Raw genomic sequence first — 10,823 nt, forward strand, 5'->3', positions numbered from 1 at the left:
CCTCCTCCTGCTCAAAGAGGGGGGCCTCTGCGCCGCCCTTGGAGAAGAATGTTGTGTATACGCCAATACCACCGGCCTCACCGAAGATAGCCTACGAAAAGTCTGCGAAGGCCTGGAGCAGCGCCAAAGAGAATGCGACAACTCGAGCTACTCCTCCGCATTCTTCCACTCTCTCCTCCCGTACCTGCTCCCATTCCTAGGCCCCCTTATCATTATCCTTTTAGCCCTCACTGTGGGCCCCTGGGCCATCAGAAGAATAGTCCACCTTGCCAAAGACCAAGCCAATGCAGTGTTCAGCTCCTTTGTACAAGTCCACTACCAACGCCTCGCCACCGCTGAGCCCCCCCCAGCCGTTCACCACGCCCCTTCTGTCCGCGCCACCTACTCCAGACCGCACGCCTATAGCTTCTTGTCTTCCTCTCCTTACTTCTCCCCAACTACTCCTCCCCCTCGGGCGAGGGGTACAGGGGCATCACAGGCCCGTTTCGCTGGCAAGGCTCAGCGCGCGCCAGGCGCCGGTGTGTGCCGACCCTAATAGCGGGCACATGCACCCTGGCCAGATGCTATGTTGTCCGCTCACGACCGGCCGGTCCTCGTGGTCTCTCCCCACCCCTCGTCTTATCCCCGTGCCCGTCCCTATAACCTCCTTTTCCTCCTACTCTTCCTCCTAATCCTTGTCTTTTGTTGCTGCGCACGCCGAGCCATTCACACCCACCGTGTGCACCAAAACTTGTTGCTTCAATTTCTTTTTAAAAACAAAAGGAGCAATTGTTGCCGCCTTTCTCCACCCCTCCTCCCCTTCCAGCCCCCGCCGCCCTTCCCGCCAGTCCCGCCCATATTGCCAACCCACAATCTGCCCTCTTCCCCAGTAACTGCTTACCTCAGGTCTATCCATCAGCTTCAGCCTGTCCACAGCCGCCCCTTAGCCAACCCTCCCTTCATCACGCCCCTCCCTCTACCCAACCCTATATAGCTAAGTATACTTCCGTAATAAAGCAGACCTGTTCTTGCGCTCAAGCGGTCTCCGTGGTTTATCCCCAACCGCGCGTCCCCCACGCCTGGAGAACCGGTGCGCCCTCTTGGGGCACCCCCCGCCGGCTGATCGGCAGGAGCAAGCCCCCCCGACTCTTGGGCCTGAGCGAGGACGAAACCCTCTCGCTCAGCTACAGTGTATGTGCCATTTTCATAGATGTAATTACCAATCATTTGTTGATGAATGAATCCATCAGTGTTTGATTAACCATTAAGGAATTCCACAATATATAGTGTTATAGATAGGTAGATAGATCAATAGATACAGGTAGATAGACATAAATAGAGATGTATATATTGATATTGCATGCAAATAATACATTTCTTTTTAATGGATATGATATGCCTTCAATTCTAAATTACCAGAAATTGAAAGAAAATTTTTGATTTACTAAAAGCTTTTTAGTAAAAATATAAATGGTGTATCTATATGATATTCTTACCTTTTAAAAACACAAAAATGTGACAATTCAGTTAGCAGCAGATGAACATCATTTTATCATTCTCTAGACAACTGATTGGTACAGTTAGGTAGCACTCCACAGCAAGCAAGCTAACTTGGGGTACATTTCTCCTATTGCTGATTTGGCCAGGAAGGGTGTAAGAACTGCTCATTGCTTTAGAGAGGTGTTACAAGTCGTGGTTGGTTGGTTTCCATGCTTTGAAACCAGACCATGAAAACATGCTTTTTACTGCTTATTTAATTAAATTCTATTAAGTAATAAAAAGACCACAGAAAAATTCATGTTCTTTAAAAATCAGTGTGCTTTGCTAAAACATGTAATAATGATTATCAAAAATATGCAACAGGTAATAGCAGATGTTATAAAAACTCCTGGCTACCCAAGACATTCTTGTATTGAATCCTAACAATCTAAATACTTTCTAAGATTCTCAATGGTTTTATTAGGTGGGAGGTCTTATTGGATACATAATGCCAAAGACTGTCCCTCCTACTAAAAATTAAAGGGAATTTAAAGAGTAGATTAAAAAAAAAGAGTAGGATTCAATTAATAACACACAAACATATTTCAATATTGTCTTTGACATCCAATACAGACACTATTGACAATATTAAAACAAATATGAAATATCACAAATCCGTAGAAATTTAGATGATAATATAATTCGAATTTTATAACCAGGATTAATTTTCATCACTTGTTTTCCCACTCTGTAAGTTTCCTGATACACATGGTAAGAAATAATATTTTCTTCTCCGTGCAGAAATGAAATGTAATTTCATGAAATTTACCTTCTGATTCTCATATTTTATTTGGTTCCAGGTTTCTGAAAGAACTCCAGCAAGTAGTAACACACAAATTTTCAGAGCAGTTTATTAACTTACGTTTTAAGTGAACTCCCAGTAAGTAGTGTTTTTGTATTTACCCCTTTCCTTTGCAGGGACCACTTCTAGTGCAACAAAATCTTCACATAACTTCACGTATTTGGATATTTATCGCGCTCTGCCAGAGATTTATTCTAGGGATATCCTGTTTTGTTTTGTTGTTGTTGTTGTTTTTTAAATTTTAATTAACCATTGCTCCGTGGGCGGTTTCAGCGCAGTGCGGCCGCGGCAGGGGGCGGCGATAGCCAGCGTGCCGCGCTCCCGCCCCTTACGCTCCAAAGCTTCTCTGGCCTTGCGCGAGTGAAGAGGCTCCCGGCGCTCTGCCCGCCCGCCCGCCGCTACCGCCTGCCGCCCAGGTCCCCGCAGTAGCAGCCTTGGGCAAACTAAGCCAGCGACCCTCCCAGCAATGCCCAAAGCATCTGGCCATTTTATTTGACTTAATTATGATCCCCAGTTGGACCTTGTTCCAATGATTTCAATGGAAAGTTGACCAAAACACTCCCTTCGCCACCATTGCCTTATTTTTTATCAGTTGATTAGATCTGGTCAGTTATTTTGATCCTTTATTTATTTTTTAAATTTTGGTTCCTTTCTTGATTGAAGTGAGATTCTGTAGGTGGCTGTTATATCTCTTTTAAGACTCTTGGAGTGCGGTCACAATGGAGTAAATAAAGGAGAAGATATGTGATATTAACATTGACTGTAGGAAAAACAATAAACATCAAACTTATTCAAGCTAAAAACTTTCATCAAATTAAAAGTGACGGATGAAGACGATGTGGCTCAAGCAGTTGGGCCTCCCACACGAGGGGCCCCGGTTTCATTCTGGTGCTTCCTAAAAAAAGAAGGCGAGCAGACAGAGGAGGGAGCCATCTCAGGGGGGAAATTTTTGAATGGAATATCTTTAATCTGATAGGAAGCATCTACCAAAACAAAACAAAAACAATCATTCTATTTCTGAAGGCTGAATACATTACTATTGAACCAACTCTCATTCATATAATCACTATGAACTCTAGAAAATATGAATGCCCAACTGAAGACACCTATAGAGTAATGATTAAATAAATGTATTAATATTATTGAAGGTGTTGATGATTGGAGGGATGGGGTGTCAATGCATAATTTTCCCAGTTTTAAATCCTGTATCTTGATGGCAGAATTGAACATACACCATGTGAAGAAACTGCACTTAGGGTATTAATATCATCACATTATTATTTACCTATATAAGACTTAAAGTATATACAAGACCTTTCTGTGGATAAGAAAGACTATTTGAAATATATTCAAACTCTATACATTGATAATATATTTAAAACAATATGGATATAGATATGGATATAGATATAAATGATATGGATATAGATATATAGATATAGATACAACACAAGCCAAAAGCTGCTGTGGCTATACTGCTATACTGCTGCATTTTAGTTTGCTAAGCTGCTCAGGCAGGTACCATAAAATGGGGTTGTCCATTAAAAATAGAAATTTATTAGTTCACAGTCTTGCAGTTTTGAGGCTGAGAAAAATATGCAAATCAAGGCATCATCGGGAGATGTTTTCTTCAGGGAGCCTGGCTGCCGGCGATCCCGGACTCTGTTACGTGGCAAGGCACATGTCAGCATCTGCTGGTCTCCCCCTTCTTTTCCAGGTCTAATTTCTTCCAGTTTTTTTATTCTGTTGTTTTTCTCCTTTAATTCCATATTCATCCTGTTTATAAAGGTCTCCATTAAAAGGATTAAGACTCACATTGGATCATGCCTGAACTGAAGCAACCTAATCAAAACATCCTATTAACCATAGTTTTACACCCAGAGGAATGGATTAGCTTTAAGAACATGATTTTCTCTGGTACACACAATTTGAAAACATCAAAGGCTACATTCTTTTCAAACAGTGCATATATGAAGGCTCAATATTAAGGTTATTTTTGCATCATGATACACAAACACTGTTCAATTTATATTTACCTATTGTCATGCCTTTCAAATATATAATGCCTAACATGTTATATCACAAAGTATAACATAAAATAATCAAAATTATACCTGGATATGTAGAAACAATTCAGCCAGTGTAATTATCATGGGACAGCCATCAGAAAAGGTATAAAAGTTTTGAACAGTATAGTTGACTAGCTCCTAATGGTGCAGAAAGTACATTCAAGTATGTGTTGAGTAGTTTGAAATAAAAAAAGTAAATGTTGTCTACTTACAGTTGAATTAAACTGGGAATCAATGACAATAAGGTACATAGCACCTCTAAGAAATGTATTGAAGCTTTTTGCTTACCTAACACAATAAAAATGACCCACCTATACCATTATTGTGGAGACTGAACAGTTACTGTAGTGCTTCCTAATATGTATGCACGTTGTGCTGGGTACTAGTCTAAATGGTTACATGTTCCACTTAGTCCTATCCTCAAATGGCACTTGAGGGTGGACACCATTGTTAATGTGCTGACATGTTGAGCTACTGAGTTATCAGAGATAAAACAACGTGATGACCATCCAGCTCACAGGCTGCTGTTATGGGCTTTGGCACCGGGCTCAGATGTGCTTTGGACATTTTCAGAAAGACTGTTTTGTCTTCCCTAACAGTACCATGAGTAGTCTTGACTAGTGAAAATTAGTCTATTCTTGAGAAGAAAATCCTCAGGACGAGCAGGAAACCTCAGTGTCCTGGGACTGGGCTGAGGTCAGTCTCTGGGTCTTCTCTGCTCTTTGGTCACTAAGATCCACAGGCATTTCACCTTAAGACATATCTTATAGACAAGTGCTGTTCACGGACAGATTTTACTTGGGTCCTGTTCCCTAACCATCTAGAAGCAATTATCTCTTTGAAATTACCTGTGGGCACTGGCTGTTAGTGGTGCCAAAGCCTGGGCTCCCAGGGGTTTTCTGTGATGCCATTGGAGACCCCCATTTGGATATAAAACTTAACACGAAAGCTCCTGTTACTAGAGAAAGCTTCCAGACAGGATGTCAGTCATATCTACCAACTACGCCACTCATCCTTGCCTAGGTAAAGCATCAGTGGACCCTCATCAGAAATTGTGATTTGTTTATCCAGTGTCAGTAATAAGCAAAATTAACTTTTGAGACTTTGTTGTTATTAACTCTTTTTTTTTCTCTTCCTTCCCTTCCCTCCAAGAATTACCTGCATTTCTTTCCTGTACTGCTTAGTTGATTTTTTGAGAGAAAGCTGTCAAGGGGACTATGACAAAAATATGTATATGTATAAATATAAAAGATACTCACCCAATGAGACAAACCTATTCTTTTGCATTCAATGAAATAAAGTCAATTCAAGTAGTTTTAGCAGAATTCAGAACTGTTCATGGAAGCAAAGAGTGAACTGGTTGCAGCACCAGGTGGAGCAGGGGCAGGAACCACTCTGCACACTGAGCAGAGCTTCAGTAGGCAGAATGCCAATTTCAATTTATACTTGGATCTAATTCTGATGGGAAGTATTTTACCTAAAAAGAATATAAACAATGATTTATGTGTACTATTGCAAATCAATTAATTTCAATAATTATTTCAAATTATTTTCTTTTTACCTAGCACTCTACTAGATGCAGTCAGTAGTATGTAGTGAATAAGTGTCATAAAAATAAATTGTGCAAATGACCCCTTATACTTCAGGTATAATTCTAGGACTTTCTCACAACATATTATGAAAACCATGTAAGCATGTTGATACTTAAGTTCCACAGCTTCCAGACAATTGCCTGCACATAATTCACCCTAAAATATCTTTAAAGATAGATATTACAAATAAATATTGTGAGAATGTCTCAATCAATAGATAAATTAATATATTAATTATCAAAATATGTGTTCTAAGTCTTTAAGTCTTTGTGGAAAAGGCAAAAAAAATTTTGTTTTTACAATTTGATGTATGTAAACACATACAGATAACCCAGTTATCTGAGAAGAACATAACTTTGTGAGTTATCCTCCTATAACCTGTATACTAGTTAAGAATAGTCATAGTTATAAACTGTATTCACATGTGCATAACCTTTTATGATGTCATACTTGGTCTAAAAGAAAATTGCATTTTTGAATTCAGAGTGCTGTCTTTCACATACTTCTTTGTTTGCTTCTGAAAAAAAAGAGAGTAATATGAATTTGACATGGAAGTTAGGTAGAGCCCAACCTCCCCCCTTTTAAAAATTTATTACTTATTAGTTTATTTTCCATTAGCATTGCTACCATTATAAGAATATCTAATTACTTTCACAAGTATTTATCCATGAAGTAGGTATTTTTACAAATTTTTTAGAAAAGGAAATTGAGAATCAAAGATATATGTGAAGTTCTCATACAGAGTAAATAAATGGCTGAGTCAGATATAAAACATGCCTTCTCCCGTAATCTGCAAAGATTTAACTCTGCTTTGCTGCCACATTATAAATTCAAGCTAGAAACCTACAATTGATTGGTGATGGTGAAATAATAAATATGTTCACTCTGTGTTCCAACTGTGAAATCCTGTTGAATTTTTGTAATATGGTAGAAAAAGCCTCATTTGGAATTTAGTAAGAAAAGAATGTAAGCAATTATTTTTAAGATCTCAACTTCTGCCTGAAGCTGGCTTTAACCTATAAATATTGAAGTTAGCTGTTTTTAATCAAATTCATCATACAAGAATGTCAGTAAGTTTTCAGTAAACTTGGTGTAAAACAAGAACAACTCCTTGTTGAAGTAGTTTTTTGAAGAACCCTGAAACAAAGAGGAGTAAGGGCAGAAAGCTTTTATTCCTGAGCTCAGGAGGTCAGTCTGAAAGTAACAGGTGTCCTGCCTTCTTACAGTGAGCAGAGCTTCTCTAGAAGTAATCACATTTGTCAGGAGAAAAGGAACAAGGAGCAGGAAGGTGAAGTGCATGAGCACTGAGGATTAGAGAGGCTGGGTAAGCAAGTCTGAAAGGCACATTCTATGGTTTCAAGGCAACAAGGCAAGCCATTCCCATTTTGATGACATGAGTTAAAATATGACTCACAGCTGAAGGAACTTCAAAAGAAAACATTCTGCACTTGAGGGTTAAGTAAGGGCTTTGCTAAGGGTGATTGTGAAAAGGAATTTTATGAAGGACTCAGGTGTGAGTACAACATCCACTAACAAACCACACATCAAGAAATGTCTTTCTATATCAGCTTATTCAAGTTCTGAAATATGTTCAGATTTTATGGGAAAGGATAATAGTATTTGACACAAAGCAAGAATAAGTATATTAAATTTAGTGACCATGATATTATTAATACACAGTTTTCCCCACAGGTAATATCTACCTATCAAAAGTTGCAAGTGATATTTTGAACAGAGAAAACTAAGCATTTATGCACATTCAGTAAGTACAAGGTGAAGCATAAGAAATGTATGATGGCATTTAATGGGAATAATTTAGTGGTCATGAAATGGATTGCAATTGGTTATAATATTTTGATAAGCTCTGAATAAAATAGTACCCTTCAATCTCTACTCAGATTCTACAAGCTCATATTATCCTAAATATTAACATTCCTGGAACATGACTAATGACACAGGGATGCATAGAAATTAACTATATTAAATCTTTCAATCTTCTAGGCAAAACTTTAACATCAAGTAGATCCATTTTATAACTAGAAAGTGATAGAAATGTAAGTAGACATAAACACAAGTTCAAAAATATATTTTACTTGTACCCCTATTCTGGAAACAAGGATAAAAAAAGCAGAGAGACCAAAAGGAGAATGAGGAAACATATTACATCCTATTAACCAAAATGAATTAGAAAAAATAAAAATGTTTTAATGTGGGCAATATATGAGCTTAGATTAATTCCTTCTACATGTGGATACTCCATGTGTCTTAAGGATTATTTATCTGACTCTTCATGGCCAAGGTACATTTTCCTAAGATGCCCAACTCCACCACGGTGACTGAATTCCTGCTTACAAGATTTTCTGATGTGTGGGAGCTCAGAGATTTACATGCCATGCTGTTTCTACTGATGTACTTGGCAACCTTGATGGGGAATCTTCTCATTGTCACAGTAATCACCTTCAGTTGGAAACTTCACACCACCATGTATTTCTTCATTAGGAATCTGTCTATCTTAGACATGTGCTACATTTCTGTCATGGTCCCCAAGGCATGTGTCATCTTCCTGCTTGATGACAGGACAATCTCCATGGCTGGATGTGCAGCTCAGATCTTCTTTGTGCTTGCATTTGCTACAGTAGAGCTGCTGTTCCTCACCGTCATGGCCCGTGACCGCTATGTGGCCATCTGCCAGCCCCTCCAGTACACTTTGATCATGAGCCCTCGGGTTTGTGTACAGATGACTCTGGCCTCCATACTTAGTGGTCTGACCTATTCAGGATTCCACACTGGCAACACATTCCAACTGCCGTTCTGTCAGTCCAACGTGGTCCATCAGTTCTTCTGTGACATATCCTCTCTTCTGAAGCTCTCCTGCTCTGAGACCTTCAACAATGAAATTTTAGTTTTCATCTCTGCAGTGGTGATTGCCGGTGGCTGCTTTGTCTTCATCATCATGTCTTATATTCACATATTTTCTGCTGTGCTCAAGTTTCCAACCAAGGGCAAGCAAGGAAAGGCCTTTTCCACTTGTGTCCCTCACATCCTAGTGGTGGCCGTCTTTCTCAGCTCAGGTGCTGCTGTGTATGTGAAACCAACCTCCAGCTCACCCACAATTCAGGACATGATCAATGCTGTGTTCTATTCTATAGTTCCTCCTTTCTTGAATCCTATAATCTATAGTCTTAGAAACAAGCAGATAAAGGAAGCTGTAAAGAGAGTTATGAGGAGAAAGCTTAATTTAGGAAAAAGCATAATTTTTTGAAGCTGAATTTTTCAATCATGAAAAAAAATCTATTTTCAGATTAGTGTTTCAGGGAATTCCTTTTTACCTGTGATTCATTAGTGCTTCCCCTTGATCACAAAACCAGGTTTGCTTACAACTGTATTTTGGTCTTAATTAGCTCCTGTACTTACTTTGCAGTGACTTTGCAAAAGAGCTAGGCACTGATCAGCACAGCAAGATTCAGTTTCCAGGTACACTCCCAAGTGCCCCCAGAGAGGTGTCCCTTGGCCCTTTCAGCAAATTTCCTACCTGTGGTGTGTGTTTTAAAGTTGGTATTGCTGTCTAGGTAATTTAACATTTAATGGCTGTGTATAAAAACAAGCTGATTTTAAAAGACAATGTTTCAGGGAAGAGGCATGCTATGGCATCCTCTTCTGGTGGGAATTACATGAATGTACTGCATATTGGAGAGTATCTTGATCCAAAGTACAATGAGTGCTGTGTGTCCTTTAATGCCTTCCCGCTTTAATTTCATTTTAAAATCTCCAGAGCATTGGGCCTAGGACTGATTTTTGTTATTTCTTCAGCCAAATTAACAGTATGTAGGAGAAGAGCAAACTTTCATAGTGGCCTAATACTTTGTGAATCTTGAAGCTGTGTGATGTTGTGCAGGAGAGAGACAAAAGGAAGCCAGGTGTTTGCTTTTTAAAATAATATTTACATATTTTTATTAGAGGAGTTGTGAGCTAATGAAACAATCCTGCACAATGCCAAGATCATCTGGGTTCTGTGGGCAGTAAGTCCTGCAGCAGCAACAGTGCTTTGTACCTCAGGTACACGTGACAGTAGGAGACAGGTGTGGAAACACTGAAGCAGAGGGGAATATTCCTAATGACAGCAGCTGGTTTGAGCTTTGGATTCTCTTTATGTTTGTTTCTCTACCCAAGTACCCAGTGATAAAATGGGAAACTTGGTCAGGGCATAAAATTATGCCAGAAAGCAAGCAGCTCCCTTTTTGTGGACATGACTTAAAGTTTCCTGGTTTGTATATTTTTCTTGCCAGTTGTATCAAGAAACGATCTATAATAAATTCTAAAGGCCCTTCTATGTGTTCACCTTCCATATTAAGAAGACTAGGTCTTTCCCTCCCAGTCATTGTGCCTTCCGGTTTATCTTAGACCTTTTCAAAATACTTTTTGAAAAATCAATCTGAATTCTAACCTAATCAAGGTTATACTACTGTTGATGGAAAGTCACAAAGGGACCTAATAGATAATGTCAGTAGTCAGGTAAAGAAAACTATGTGATATTTTGAAATGGAATCAGCCACTGAAGAACTGTGTGAGCTGTGTGACAACCAGAGGAACAAAAACATGTATAGTGGGTGATCTTGGAAGTACTTATATGCAGATGTTGCCTTACCTGTACATTTTCATATCTGTTGTCTGTGTTGGATGTATATTGGGCTTCAGTGTAACACTTTTAATATGCGTCATTAATCAAAAATATTATCAATGAAATTGAATCATGTGAGAATTGGCAAGTACATGCAAATCAAGTCTACTTGGATTTCAACCTTTTCTTTCTTTCAATGTAACTTTTAAATGAAATAGAGTTAC

The 10,823-nt window shown here is 39.0% G+C and overlaps 1 protein-coding gene across 1 annotated transcript; it reads left to right on the forward strand.

The window, feature by feature from the left end:
- Positions 1 to 8,295: 8,295 nt before the first annotated feature.
- LOC101416498 (olfactory receptor 14C36-like) lies at positions 8,296 to 9,382 on the forward strand. Its single transcript, XM_004450923.2, has 2 exons — positions 8,296 to 9,198; positions 9,350 to 9,382. Exons 1-2 carry the CDS (start codon positions 8,296 to 8,298, stop codon positions 9,380 to 9,382), a joined length of 936 nt encoding a protein of 311 aa, XP_004450980.2.
- The last annotated feature ends 1,441 nt before the right edge of the window (positions 9,383 to 10,823 follow it).

This window comes from Dasypus novemcinctus, chromosome 29, assembly GCF_030445035.2.
Source record: "Dasypus novemcinctus isolate mDasNov1 chromosome 29, mDasNov1.1.hap2, whole genome shotgun sequence".
NCBI classification, from domain to species: domain Eukaryota; kingdom Metazoa; phylum Chordata; class Mammalia; order Cingulata; family Dasypodidae; genus Dasypus; species Dasypus novemcinctus.